General features: G+C 53.5%; 1 protein-coding gene across 3 annotated transcripts in view; it reads left to right on the top strand.

The window, feature by feature from the left end:
* Positions 1-14,528, top strand: part of ITGA3 (integrin subunit alpha 3) — a 28,407-nt gene that overhangs the window by 12,308 nt on the left and 1,571 nt on the right. Inside the window, exons 6-25 of one of the 3 annotated variants that reach the window (XM_014790811.2) lie at positions 205-412; positions 881-1,077; positions 2,726-2,814; positions 2,930-3,066; positions 3,228-3,314; positions 4,273-4,340; positions 4,413-4,549; positions 5,127-5,276; positions 5,374-5,471; positions 5,813-5,960; positions 6,193-6,261; positions 6,858-6,937; positions 7,050-7,127; positions 7,649-7,751; positions 7,909-8,091; positions 8,277-8,399; positions 9,147-9,260; positions 10,199-10,297; positions 13,329-13,454; positions 13,841-13,983. In XM_014790811.2, the coding sequence (XP_014646297.2) occupies positions 205-412; positions 881-1,077; positions 2,726-2,814; positions 2,930-3,066; positions 3,228-3,314; positions 4,273-4,340; positions 4,413-4,549; positions 5,127-5,276; positions 5,374-5,471; positions 5,813-5,960; positions 6,193-6,261; positions 6,858-6,937; positions 7,050-7,127; positions 7,649-7,751; positions 7,909-8,091; positions 8,277-8,399; positions 9,147-9,260; positions 10,199-10,297; positions 13,329-13,454; positions 13,841-13,951 (2,405 nt within the window). In that variant the 3' untranslated portion in view covers positions 13,952-13,983. The remainder of the gene's footprint in view (positions 1-204; positions 413-880; positions 1,078-2,725; positions 2,815-2,929; positions 3,067-3,227; positions 3,315-4,272; positions 4,341-4,412; positions 4,550-5,126; positions 5,277-5,373; positions 5,472-5,812; positions 5,961-6,192; positions 6,262-6,857; positions 6,938-7,049; positions 7,128-7,648; positions 7,752-7,908; positions 8,092-8,276; positions 8,400-9,146; positions 9,261-10,198; positions 10,298-13,328; positions 13,455-13,840; positions 13,984-14,528) is intronic. The other 2 variants (XM_087441011.1, XM_087441010.1) reach the window with 2 other exon arrangements.

Raw genomic sequence — 14,528 nt, 5'->3', positions numbered from 1 at the left:
ACCCAAAATGCAAAGTCCCTACCCTCATGGAACTCACAGGCCACTGTGCAGGCAGGACTGGGGGCTGGGCATCCAGGGTCCCCTTTCTTGACTAACTTGGAATAGAGAAATAGCTAATGGAGGGGAGGGCCTGGGGGGATGAGCCCAGAGTAGAAGAGGACAGAGTTACTTAGGCCTTGATTGACCTCCTTCCCCCCATCCCAGGGTACACGGTGCAGGTGGGCAGCGCCATCCTGCATCCCACGGACATCACCATTGTGACGGGGGCCCCGCGGCACCGACATATGGGTGCTGTCTTCTTGCTGAGCCAGGAGGCAGGCGGAGACCTGCGGAGGAGGCAGGTGCTGGAGGGCACGCAGGTGGGCGCCTATTTTGGCAGCGCCATTGCCCTGGCAGACCTGAACAATGATGGGTGAGAATCCAGGGACATTCTCTGGGGCCAGGAGAATGGTGAGGTGGGTGGGCTTGCCCAGGCCAGGGCAGAGAAACGGAGGTTTGCAACTGTGCATTTGTTTGCATGCTGTTTGCAGGGATTTGCAAGTCAATTTTGCATGTTGATTTGCAATCAGACTTTATGGGATTCTGGGTATTTGCTTGTCAATTGCATGACACCTGCATCTCCTTGTCTATGCCTGTCATTATGGCTCAGGGGATGTGGGCTGTTCGGGTGTGATCTGTGCCTGCATGGCTTCTCCATGATATGTATTTTCTATTAGATGGGTCATGTTGGCATTTCCATGTCCCTCCCATGACCTATGGCCAGAGATACCATTTGTACAGCCGTGTGCCCTGGCACAATTGTGCCTGCTAAACAAGAGTTACACTGCATATTGGGGGCTGACCCCACACTCCCATTTCCCCCTCCTTCTCTCCTGTGCAGGTGGCAGGACCTCCTGGTGGGTGCTCCCTACTACTTTGAGCGGAAAGAGGAGGTAGGGGGTGCCATCTATGTCTTCATGAACCAGGCAGGCACCTCCTTCCCTGCCCACCCCTCCCTCCTTCTTCACGGCCCCAGTCGCTCCGCCTTCGGCTTCTCCGTGGCCAGCATTGGTGACATCAACCAGGACGGATTCCAGGGTATGAGCCAGCACTCCTGCCCCAGCACACCCACTGACTGAGTGCCAGCTGCATACCAGGGTTGACAGGGCCCGAAGGGGAGACAGGATGGGGCCCAGGCCTGGGGAGCTCACAGCAGTACTAGAGAGAGGAGGTGCAGAGGGAGCCAGCAGAGGCGAGCTCAGTGGACCTCCCGGAGGAGCAGACTACCACTGGGCATTGAAGGCTGGGCTGAGTGTGCACAGTGGAGGGGAACAGAAGGGGTGCAACATGAGTGTGGGATACTCACCTGGCATGCCCAAATCTAGCAGGTGTGGGGTGTTCATGTCAGAGATGAGGCTGGACAGGTGGGGTGGGGGTGGGGGTGGATGCTTTGAAAGCCAGGCAGAAGAACTGGGGCTTTTTATTTGGTTAATGGTAGAGGGGTGTCCAGGGAAGGTTTGGGGGCAGGGGTGTGATATGATACCTTGGTACCTGGTACCTGGAAAGATGATCTGGAGGGAGATGCGGGAAGGATGAAAGGGGGCAAAGCTGGGGGTGTTAAGGTCAAGAATGTAGTATATCAGGTGTGGGGTGTTAAGAGTTGGGATGAGGTGGGAACCCCAGAATAGGGGATGTCACCAGTGTTCTGCAAAACTTGGGGACCAACCAGACCTGGGGTGTCAAGGAGAGGGACAGATTAAGGTGTTGAGCCTGGTTGCCATGGGAGCATCTGGCTTAACTGGAAACCACTGGAAGCTCTGACAACCTCAATTTCCCGGAACATATCTGAGGACCAAAAGGAAGGCAGAGGAGCCTCTAAAAAGCCAAAATATATGCTAGAAACTTCCGTTAACGTAGCCCTAGCATTTCCTGATAGAAGAGTCATCCAGTTTCCACTCAGGACATACTTACTCTTCCTTTACATACTTTTCCAACAAGCTGGGCCTTATCAGATCAAAAGCAGCAACTAGAAGGGGTTCAGTAAAGTTTAAGAAGATAAGAAAACATCTGAGGTTTATTTGTGGAAATAGTGGTCAGAATTTAAAAAGTCTTAACATTTTAACAAGTAAAGTTCATTACAGTGTTGTCATTAAAATCCCGGCCCCCGGCGTTAGACCTGGGCTCCAATGTCCTCTTCTCTACTCATTGGCTGTGCGACTGGGGTTTTCTGAGTCTGTTTCCTCATCTATAAAGTGGCGACAGTAGTACCTACCCCAGCACTCTTGTGAGGGTTAAATGAGATGAGTGCTTGACAAGTACCTGGTAGAGTCGCCAAGGGGACACCTGCTTTTGTGACCCTGCTGGTAAATGTCATCAGAAGAAGCAGGTGTCTGGAGGGGAGGTTGGTGGGGAGATGGAAGGCACTGTAAAAAGGGAAAACAAACACCAGCCTGTTGTCAGGAATCTGGAGTTTAGGCCTGCCTGGGACATTAACTTGCTGTGTGACTCTGGGTAAGTCACTTCCCTCTCCTGAACCTACTTTCCGACATATAAAAGGAGACAGTTGGGCTTGTGATTCAGTTTCAGTTTCAGTCCTGAGCTGCAGAGCTCTGTTCCCTGATGCTCTGAGCACATGCCTGGCAGGGTGAGGTCAATGCCGTGCTGGGCTCTGTGGCCTGGAGCACAGGCTTGGAGAGACGTGGGGCCCGTAGTACCCGGGGTGACCCCTCCTGCCTCTCTTCCCCAGACATTGCTGTGGGAGCCCCGTTCGAGGGCTTGGGCACAGTGTACATCTACCACAGCAGCTCCAGGGGGCTCCTCAGACAGCCCCAGCAGGTACGGATAGACAGGGACTGAGGGGGCCTTCCCCCCTTTCCCTCACCCACCCCCTCCCTATTGCCCCTGGGCCCCCTACCCCAGAGCCTGTCCCGACGCTTCCCTTTGCCCCCAGATAATCCACGGAGAGAAGCTGGGACTGCCTGGTTTGGCCACCTTCGGCTACTCCCTGAGTGGGCAGATGGACGTGGATGAGAATTTCTACCCGGACCTGCTGGTGGGGAGCCTGTCAGACCGCATCGTGCTGCTGCGGTGAGCCAGGGCGATGGCGAATAGGGGCCTTTGTCTTCGCCGGCCCTGTCTGCATGGAGCCCCATACCTGTCTACATTTGGCACCAGGTCCACAAAAGCCTGAGCCCCAGCCTGGCCTGGGGCAGGCAGAAGGCACTGATATCTGCATGTTTGCTCTGCAGGGCCCGGCCTGTCATCAACATCCTCCACAGGACCTTGGTGGCCAGGCCATCTGTGCTGGACCCTGCACTCTGCACAGCCACCTCCTGGTGAGACTCTCAGCCCCTGCTCTGCCCACCCACTCCTCCTTATCATGGGCAGGCCGGGAGGGGGCCCTGGCTCCCAAACCCCTCCCCTGGTAACTCCTAATCATTAGAGGGTTGATTACTGGGGTAAGCATTGCCCTCCCTACCCAACCTCATTAAAAAGCAAAATTCCTTGCATGAGGTAGCAGATGAACTGGGGGGCAGTAGGCATGGTAGTTTGGAGTGGGAGCTCTAGATGGCCTGGTTCAAATCCCGGCTATGCCCACTGCAGTAGTCAGGGCGGGCTCTGGGGAGTGAGATCCTGGAGGAAGAGGGAAGAGGGAGACACGTAGGTGGACAGATGTGGGGAAGGAGAGAGAGCCATCTTGAGCAAACTATTAATCTCTCTGAGTCTCAGATTCCTTGCCTATAAAACAAGTTAATAATAATAACCAATTCACGAGGTTGTTGTGAAAATTAAATGAGATAATATATAAAAAGCCCTCAGCACGGCGCCCTGTACCTGGTAAGCGCTCAAAAAATGTTAGTTGCTAAGATGGTGACGATAATGATGGTGATGACCCCACATCTTCGTGTGAATGAGGATATTGGATCAGAAGGCAAAGAGAGACAGAGCAGGGAAGCAGGGGAGTGGGTGGTGGAAGGAGAGCTGGACTGGGGATCCTGCACTAGACTGGGCTGTGCCAATGACTGACTAAGACTTCAGGCAATGCCTTCTGCTCTCAGGGCGTCAGTTTCCCCACTGGTGACTTCTAACCTTGTTTTCTATGGCTCTAATGGAAGTGGAGAAGGAAGGGGCCAGGGACACCCCAGACCCGCTCTGTAGACCCCCCAGTTTTGCCCTACCTTTCCCCTGAAGGGCCCTGTTTCCCCTTGCCCAGGAAAGGGGCGAGAGCTAGGGCCTGGAGACCTGGGCCCCACCATGACCAGGTCCTTCTGTATGTCCCTCGCCCCCTAACAGTGTGCAGGTGGAGCTGTGCTTTGCTTACAACCAGAGTGCCGGGAACCCCAACTACAGGCGAAACATCAGTGAGTGCTGGGGTGCAAGGCGAGGGGGGCGTGCTCACCCAGCCACTTGCTGACCGCCCTGTCCACCTGCAGCCCTGGCCTACACTCTGGAGGCTGACCGGGACCGCCGCCCACCCCGGCTTCGCTTTGCGCGCAGCCAGTCAGCTGTCTTCCACGGCTTCTTCTCCATGCCGGAGATGCGCTGCCAGACGCTGGAGCTGCTCCTGATGGTGAGGGAGGGGCGGGGGGCAGGACACAGGCTCCAAGATCCCCCAGAGTCTCTCCAGGTCAAGGGTGAGGCACTGGGGTCTCCCCACAGACAGGAGGGGGAGGTCGGTGTGGAAGGCCACAGGTCTGTAAGGGGGTACAGTGCACAGCACCCAGCAATGGTAGAGGAGAGATAGAGACCCTCGGAGTGGGGATAAGGGCCAAAGGGCTTGTCACCTCTGCGAAAGTGAGGAGTGTGGGACTCTTGGCTCAGCTCAGCTCTGGGGCAAAGGGGTCCGTGAGTGGGAGGCATGTTCAGCCCCCCTCTGAGACATCAGGGTGGAAAGGGAGAGGTCAACTTGGGGCCCAGGGGGATGGAGGCTCAACTCTCCCTCCAGAGGGATCTTTGGAGAGGAGGAGGCCCATCTCCCAGCTTGTGGATCAAGGTGGTAGAAAGGGAGTCAATTTGGTGGTTGGACCAGAGGGAGTTCAGCCTTACTGCAGGGTTTTCAGGGTAAAGGGGCCTCAGCTCCTCCCTGGGGGGTTCAACTTGTGGAGGAGAGCAGTGCAGAGCTGGGCTCAGCTTGCCCTCCTTCCCAGGACAACGTCCGCGACAAACTCCGTCCCATCATCATCTCCATGAACTACTCTTTACCTTTGCGGATGCCCGAGCGCCCCCGGCTCGGGCTGCGGTCCCTGGACGCCTACCCGGTCCTCAACCAGGCGCAGGCTCTGGAGAACCACACCGAGGTGGGTGGGGCCGGGGCCGGAAGGGCGGGGACCGGGAGGGCTGTGGGGAGGGAGAGCGCTGTGGGTGGTGGGCCCCTCACGCCTCAGTCGCCCGCAGGTCCAGTTCCAGAAGGAGTGCGGGCAGGACAACAAGTGCGACAGCAACTTGCAGATGCGGGCTGCCTTCGTGTCGGAGCAGGGGCAGTGGCTGAGCAGGTGCGCTCTGGGCCGCGCCGATTGGCCGAGGGTGGGGCGGACTTCATTGGCTAACGGGATTGGAGGGGCGGGGCCTATTGGTCAGGGGGATCAGAGAGACCCAGTAAGATCTGAGGGGAGGGGCCTCAGAGAGAGGCGAATCTGAGAGGAAGGACTTTAATCCGCCAGATTAATCCGTGGGAAAAAAAGGGGCTTTTTTCTCCAGTGAGCATAGAGGGCGGGGCCTGTCTGTACCAAGAAGGGCTTTCTTCACCTAGTCATCCCAAGGGGTGGGGCCTGAGTGACCTGGGGAGGGCCTGAGGGCGGGGCTTGCGCTCAGTCCGGGGCTCCTCCCCCCTCAGGCTCCAGTACAGCAGAGACCTCCGGAGACTGCTCCTGAGCATCGACGTGACCAACACCCGGAGCCGGGAGCGGGCTGGGGAAGACGCCCACGAGGCGCTGCTCACCCTGGTGGTGCCTCCCGCCCTGCTGCTGTCCTCAGTGCGCCCCGTGAGTGCCCTCCGCCCGGCTCAGAGCCCAATTAGGGCTCCAGCGTACTTGCCTCCTTATGTGCATGGCGTTTACATGTGCTATCATTTGCCGTGTGTTCCCCCTCCTCTGGGCTGGGCCTCCTCAGGTGCCTGCAGCGTCTTGAGACCGGTCTTGAGACCCTGTGTCACAGGGGAGGGGCGGGAGAAGCCCTACCCTGACCACCCAGACGTGGTTCGTCTTCTTTCCTCAGCCTGGGGCCTGCCAGGCCAACGAGAGCATCGTTTGCGAGCTGGGGAACCCCTTCAAAGGGAACCAGAGGGTGAGCACTGGCCACACTCTCCCAGCCCTGTGGGTCCCAGGCTGCTCCTCTGATGAGCTCCTTATCCTTCTTGCTTCTGACTGCCTGCTTCCTGGCCTTCCTTGAAGCAGAGAGCTGGAGTAGGGGAGGAGGAGATACAGTAGAGGGTGGAGAGACCCAGAGACTGAGAAAACTGGGGCCGCTAGGGGAGCCATGCACCAAGCTAGAGCAGGTGGAGAAGAGGAAACCAGTCTTGCTGAGCGCGTGCTCTGTGCCAGGCCCCAAGCCCAACACTTCTCTTCTTTTGTGTGATATAATTCTCACAACCTTCTGAGGAGGTAGATGCTGATTTACAGAAAGGAAACACAGGCTTAGAAAGTTCCAGTAACTTGCTCAGGGTCGTGACACTCAAAAGTAGCAGAGATGTCACTGATGGAGAAAAAAGGTAAAGGGAAGCAAAGATGAGGCTAGGAAGGTGAAGGAGTGGAAGTGGGTGAGGAAGTGGAGAAGCCCAGAGAACCAGCTCCTTAGCATAGAGTTCAACCCCTCGCTCCCCCATGGCATCACTCCTGCCGGGCCTGAAACGCACCTCTCTGCCGCCCTGACCCTCATGGCAGATGGAGCTGCTCATCGCCTTCGAGGTCATCGGGGTGACCCTGCACACAAGGGAACTCCAAGCACAGCTGCAGCTCTCCACGTGAGTGACCTCGAGAAGCCGGTCAGTGTCAGGGTTGAGGTGCCCTGGGGCCTCCCCCAGCCCCAGCCCCTGCTGATGCATCTCCTCCCCTACCCCTGCATTCCCTCTCTAGGTCAAGTCACCAGGACGACCTGTGGCCTGTGACCCTGACTCTGCCAGTGGACTACACGCTCCGGGCCTCGCTCAGCATGTGGGTACCACTCCCCCACCAGCCTGCTGTGGCTGAGCTAGGGTCTCCCTGTCCCCAAGGTGTCTCCCAAGCTCCTCTGACACACCTCTCTTGGCCTGGTATCCTCAGGCCTCCACTTCCTCTGGGTCATCCTTTCCCTGAACAGCAACAATCACCATCATTATTGTTATTACCAGGTAGCAGTGGAGGAATCGGCACCCCAGGGGCTAAGGTGTTGGTGTGGCCCTATCATTTCTTGACAGCTCATTGTGCTAAGGATTTTATATGCATCATCTCACTGATTGCTTGCAACAGCCCCATGACGTAGAAACTATTAAGAACTGCACTTTCTGATGAGGAAACTGAGGCGCAGAGAGGATAAATAACTTGCTTGAGGCCACACAGCTAGTATGTGGCAGAGCTGGGATTTGTCTCAGGTCTGCCTGATGTGGGAGGAGCTGTAGTTAACCAACCTCGGTGCTTACCCCCTCTGCCAGGGCCCCTCTCGTCCCCTGTGACTCCAGCGTCTTTCTTACCCCTAGGGTGAGTCACCGGCTACAAAGCTTCTTTGGGGGGACAGTGATGGGCGAGTCTGGCATGAAAACTGTGGAGGATGTGGGAAGCCCTCTCAAGTATGAGTTCCAGGTAAGGAGGCCTCTGGGACCCTGGGCTGGGGACTCTTGGGAAGGGTGATGGAGGGTTTTTTTCTGGGTCTGGGGTCTGAGGGTGTGAGGGTTGGGGGTTGGTGAGACGGAGGTGATCTTGCAGGAGACAATGGCCATGACACCCCTTGTGCCTACAGGTGGGCTCAATGGGGGACGGGCTGACAGCCCTGGGGACCTTGGTCCTAGGGCTGGAGTGGCCCTATGAAGTCATCAATGGCAAATGGCTGCTGTACCCCACTGCAATCACCGTCCATGGCAATGGGTCCTGGCCCTGCCGGCCACCCGGAGACCTCGTCAACCCTCTCAACCTCACTCTCTCTGTAAGGACACCATCAGGGGTCTTTCAGTTGTGTCTCTTTTGCATGCTGCAGGGCAGAAAGGCCAGTGTCTTCCCCTCCCTCCCCTCGTGCACCTTTGGGAGCCTGCCTCTCCCCCTGCCCTTTCTTCCTCTCCCTCCCTCTGCTCCCTCTCCTTCCTCCCAGCAAATCTCCTCTTCCCTCTTCAGGTCCTTGGGGACAGGCCGCCATCTCCACAGCGCAGGCGGCGACAGCTGGACCCAGGGGGAGGCCAGGGACCCCCACCTGTCACTCTGGCTGCTGCCAAAAAAGCCAAGTCTGAGACCCTGCTGGTGAGTGGCCATGTTAGGGTTGGAGAAGGCTGTGCCCACACACGCGGGGGCACGCGAAGCAAGGGAGATAGGCGCTACTCACCAGGAGACCCCAGTCTGATGAGGTGATGTGGCCCCTGCCCCCAGGCAGAGGGGGGGTACTCGTCTCCTGTCCTCAAAGGGCACCCCACTGCCCTTGCACTTGGGGAGCAGCCAATACAGTGGACCAAAGGAAGAGACACTGGCTCTGTTCCCGGCAGCCCCAACCTGTTGGGAGCGATAGAGCTGCTCAAAGCCTTGGACGTCAGGGCTGGGGAGTGGGGAGAGGCAGGATGAAGGTGGGACAGGGAGACGGGGGTGGTACAGGTCACCCTCTGTTGGAAGGGAGAGAGAACAGGCCTGGAAAGAAATTGAGGCCTAGCTGGGTGGAGAGGCAGGAAGTGGTGTCCCAGGTGGAGGGAGCTGGCATGAACAAAGGCTCAGTGTGGGAGGGGACTGGGAAGGGGGCGTTGGGGATTGGGCCCCATTTCCATGAGCAAGGATCAGATTTCATGTTATCCATGTCCCTATTTACTTGGCCCAAAGAATGTGCCTTAAACATGAGTGTGGGGGTGAGGGGGAGCATGCATGAGTGAAGGGATGATGTCAGGCCCCTTTGGGTCAGCCATGGGTGGGACAGAGCCAGGGGTGAGTCGAAGGTAGGGGGTGAAGCATGAAGAATCTGGAGACCCAGACTGTCTCATGTCCTGTGTTCCCTACCCACCTCAGAGCTGTGGCAGTGCCCACACCCGCTGTGTATGGCTGGAGTGCCCCATTCCTGATGCCCCTGTCATCACCAACGTGACAGTGCAGGCACGAGTGTGGAACAGCACCTTCATCGAGGTCAGTGCCTGGGTCTGGAGGTCTCCACTGCCACCGCCCCGGACGGGGAGAGTGACAGGGAGAGGGTGAGGCCAGGGTGCATGTGTGTTCATGTGTGTGTGTCTGTGACAGCATCATGTTTTATGTGTGACAGGTTGTATACCTGTCACTGTGTGCTGTGTCAGTGTTGATTTGTATGTCTGTGTGTGGATATGATGTAATGTTTGTCTCCAGCCAAAATGACCTCTCATGTGTCCATTATTCTGTCACGTATCCATTAGTTTCCCGCCTCCAGGCCTTGGCCCGGCCGTTCCTTCCTCCTGGCATGCCAGCTCCCCCTTTGTCATCTCTGCAGTAAACTGCTATTCAATCTTCAAGGTCTCCTTTAGACACTTCACCACCAGTGAGGTCTTTTCTGACTTTTCCAGCTGAAAATGCCCTCTCCTGCTCTGGACACCCACAGAACTTTGTCAGAAACCTTGCATGCCACTTATCACGCTCTACTCTGGCTTGCAGTTACTCACATGCCAGCCTTCTCATGCCACCTAGACCAAACCTTTTCTGTAAAGGACTAGATTATAAATCTTTTCAGCTTTGTGGGCCATACAGTTTCTGTTGCAACTACTCGGTTCTGCCATTGTAGCACAAAGCTGTCACCAATGAATGGGCGTGGCTGTGGCCCCAAATATTTGATTTACCAAAGCAGGTGATGGGCCAGATTTAGCCCAGATCTGACCTAGACTGTGACCTTCATTGTCTCTGCTGTCCCCAGCATCCGGCACAGGACCTGATGCACAAATGAATGAATGATGTGCGTCTGTGTGTGGAGGAGAGGCCTGGCTGTCAGATCATTGGGGTGCTGCCTAAGGATGCTGTGTGGTGGGGGCCTGCTTAAAGTCAGGAGGGAGGCTCAGAGGGGCTTCTGCGGCTTCTTTTGACCCACCCCTTCCCCACTCCAGGATTACAGAGACTTTGACCGAGTCAGGGTAGCCAGCTGGGCTACCCTGTTCCTCCGAACCAGCAACCCCTCCATCAACATGGAGAACAAGACCGTGCCGGTGAGTGAGCTTGTTAACGAGCAGCATTGCCCGGCCAGGGCATGGGAGCGATGGACATCTTTTCAGAGCACTTTCACACACTTGAGCTATGTGGTTCTCAATCTTGGCAGCACATTGGAATCCTCTGGAGGACGTCTGGTGTCTGCACTGCACCCCTAAGCAATGAAATCTGAGTCTGTGGGGCTGGGACCCCGGGTATGTTTAAACATCCCCCCACCGGTGAGTCTAATGTGCAGCCAGAGTTGAGAATCTCTGCTTTAGCTTATTTGACCCGCACAACATCTCGGTGAAGATGTTCCATCTCCTTATAAAGACTGGAAAAGAAAGTTCCCAAACTTGATTCTGAGTTACATCTGGAAGAGTAAATATGACAAAATTGCTGATAATTTGTTGTGAAAAGGATATAAGTGGAGATATATAGGAGACAAGTGGAGGGTTGGTTAATTACATTATAGTACATTTTCTAGAATAAATTAAGATAGTGGAGGAAGGGCCAGGAAGATCAATGGAACAGAATAGAAATTTATTTTATTATACAGATGGCATTTTTAATCCATGGAGAAAGTTGTTAAGTAGTGTGAGGAAAACACATTTGGAAAGTAAAGACAAACCATAAACAAAAATACATTTGAGTTACATTAAATATTTAAATATGGGAAATAAAACCTAATATACCAGAAGAAAATTCAGAAAATAATTCAATAAGAATCTTTAATTATGGGAAGAGGGAGTTATTTTATTAAACCCAGAAGTCACAAAGGAAAAATTTGACAAATTAGACTCTGTGAAATTTTAAATCTTCGAAAGAGCAAAAGAGATGGTAAAGAAAGTAAAAGGGCAGTTGATAACACAATAGTGCATCACTTAATGATGGGAATATGCTTTGAGAAATGTGTCATTAGGTGATTTTGTTGTTGTGCAAACATCATAGAGTGTACTTACTAGATGGTCTAGCCTACCACACACCTAGGTTATAGGGCACTAATCTTATGGGACCACCATCGTATATGCAGTCCGTTGTTGACCGAAACGTCATTATGTGGCATGTGACTGTCACTTTTTAAAAAGTTTACAGCATATATGACAAAGTATTGATATATATATACATGTATATATTTTTTTCTTTCTGCTGGGGAAGATTCGCCCTAAGCTAACATCTGTGCCAATCTTCCTCTATTTTGTATATGGGTCGCCGTCACAGCATGGCCGCTGACGAGTGGTGCAGGTCCACGCCTGGGAACCAAACCTCGGCCACCAAAGCAGAGCATGCCGAACTTAGGCCATGGGGCCGGCCCATTGATATACATTTTTTTTAATACATAAGGATAAAGGGCAGCATAAAGACAAATACGTAGTGTACATAGGGTGATATACAAATGTGCAACTCAATAGTAAAGAATTAAAAATAACAGCAACAAGATTTTTTTTTCCTATCAGATTGGAAAATATTAAAAAGAACAGTGCTGTCTGGTGCTGATGAGGTAGAAGGAAATGCTATTGATTGGCGTATAAATTGATAGATTCTTTTTTGAGATGAATTTGTCAATATCTATTAAAATTTTAAGTGCATATTTCCTTTGATTGAGCACATGATAATATATCTTAGGGAGCTAATAGGACAAGTATGCAAAGATAAATATATGGTTTTAAAAAATAAAGCATTGTTTACAATGACATAAAATTGGAAACAATCTGAATGTTTTTCAGTAGGAGATTGGTTCAATAAATCATGGTACATTTCCTACAATGACTATGCAGTCGTTAGAAGAGATTAGATAGATCTTTATTGATTGACATTGAAAGATGATGATATCAAGTGAGAAAGGAAGCAGGTCTCAGAAGAGTGTGTGCAGCACACATGGATCACATTTATGTGGAAGAAAAGAGCATAGATGTTTAACATATGCATTAAAAAACATGGAAAGAGATTCACCAGAATGTTGAAGATAGTTATTTCTAGGGAGTAAAATTACTAGGAACCTTTAATTTTCATTATATCATCTGTATTTAAAAAAAATAATGATCAGGGGTCAGCCTGGTGGCATAGTGGTTAAGTTTGTATGCTCCGCTTCAGTGGCCCAAGGTTCATGGGTTTGGATCCCAGGTGCAAACCTACACAGCGCTCGTCAAGCCATGCTGTAGGGGTGTCCCACATACAAAATAGAGGAAGATTGGCACAGATGTTAGCTCAGGGACAATCTTCCTCACCAAAAAAAAATAATAATAATCAAAATAATTTTTTAAGAAATAATAATCATGTATAGTCAGAAAAAATGTTTTCTATATATAAAATATGTATTATATAATTTTATAATATAAAATAATATATAAATATATGTATTAAAAATATATATGTATCCATTGTCGGGGAAGAAAAAGAATGGTACTATACACTATGCATTCTTCGTTTTTTTGTAAATATTTATGGAGTGCTTGCTGTGTACCAGATAATGGTTCAAAGCAATTTACTCATGTTAAACACATGTCATCCTCTCCAGCAACCTATAAGGTAGGTCTTGTTATCATAATCCCCATTTTACAGATGAACAATAGAGAGGTTAAGTAACTTGCCCAAGGTCACACAGCTAGTGAATAGCACAGCTGAGACTTCAACCCAGGTAGTCTGGCTCCAGAACTCCTGCTTTTGGCCACTCTGCTATACTCTGAGGTAGGAATTATGATCCCCTGATCAGAGAGCATGAAATGGAGAGGCGAAATTGGTCCAAGGTCACACAACTCGTCAGGGATGGAGTTGGTTCCTAAGCCCAGATATGTGGGTCATAAACCCAGACTCTAGGCTGCCTCTTAGATCTGAGGCTGCTCCTTTGGAGCCAGGTCTACACCCACGTGAAACCAGAGGATGGATGGATCTTCTGCTGTCAGTGGCAGGCAGGGGCTTTTTCCAGTCCCTGAGTGCCCCCTACTGGCAGTGGGTCCAACAGCAGGGTCCTGGGCCCAGCTGGGACAGGAAGAATGAGCATGGGGCCTAAGGGTGCAGACACAGGGCTGAGCCTCTTCTCTCCCCGTCCAGTTCTCCGTGGACATTGACTCTGACCTGGTGGAGGAGCTGCCGGCCGAGATCGAGCTGTGGCTCGTGCTTGTGGCCGTGAGTGCCGGGCTGCTGCTCCTGGGGCTGATCATCCTCTTGCTGTGGAAGGTTAGGATGCCCACCCACCACCCACCGGGACTCCCTCTCCAGGACCTCCTGCCAGCAGACCCTCACCAACTCTCCCTTCATCCCATTCCTCACTTCAATCTCACCCCACCCTTCCCCCATGTCCTCCCCACCTTCTCCCCAGCTTCCAGTCTCACCCCCTGCCCTGTCCTCACCTCACCCACCAGGATGCTCCTGCCTGGGTTAATGGGGGGACCTGCAAGCCGGAAAGGGGGACCCAGGAGCTCTGGCTTCTGGTCACACCGCCAGGCTGGGGCAGGAACCCAGGCCTCCAGGCCCCCCAGCCCTAAGCCTTAGTCCATGAGTGCTGCTGGCAAGGACCCCCCAGCTCCCCCTGATGGCCCCTCCCCACCTCCTCCCCTCCGCAGTGCGGCTTCTTCAAGCGAGCCCGCACTCGCGCCCTGTATGAAGCTAAGAGGCAGAAGGCGGAGATGAAGAGCCAGCCGTCAGAGACAGAGAGGCTGACCGACGACTACTGAGGGGGGCAGCCCCCCGCCCCTGGCCCACCCGGGTAACGCGGCCTCCGGGCCCTCTTCCCCGAGCCCCCCAGCCAGCCGGGGCCTCTGACTCTGTCCTATCTGCTCCTCTTCCTTTATGGGCCCTCTCTACACCTCACTCTGTGCCCAGCACCACCCCAAAGCGCAGGCCACTCTGTCTGTGTCCCCTCCTCGCCCTGGGAGAGCTTGGGGTGTCTGCTTTCACCAGTCCCCCCACTGAGCCCCTCAAGGACTTGGGACCCAAAGAGGGAGCCCTAAAACCTTTCCCATGACCACTTTGCTTTCTGGGGATTCGAAAAGGGGCAAGACCAAGGCCTGGCCCCATCTCTGTAGGACAAAGACAAGTTTCCAGAATGATTCTACACCCCCATTCCCAGCTCCAGGGAAGGAGGGGACTAGTAGAGTCCTTCCTGCGGGGAGCCAGCACTTTCCTCCTGGAGCGCCCTCTGGGGGACACACTGATCCCTCCCAACAGTGTCCTCAGGGTGGACCAGCACCCTGCCTGGCATTCCGTCAGCAATCTCGGCGACTGCCCTGCTGTCTCCATCTGCCTCCCTCT

This window comes from Ceratotherium simum, chromosome 16 (genome assembly GCF_057802395.1).
Source record: "Ceratotherium simum simum isolate JZ-2026a chromosome 16, ASM5780239v1, whole genome shotgun sequence".
Classification (NCBI taxonomy): Eukaryota; Metazoa; Chordata; class Mammalia; order Perissodactyla; family Rhinocerotidae; genus Ceratotherium; species Ceratotherium simum.
This window is presented reverse-complemented; position numbering and strand designations above follow the sequence as displayed.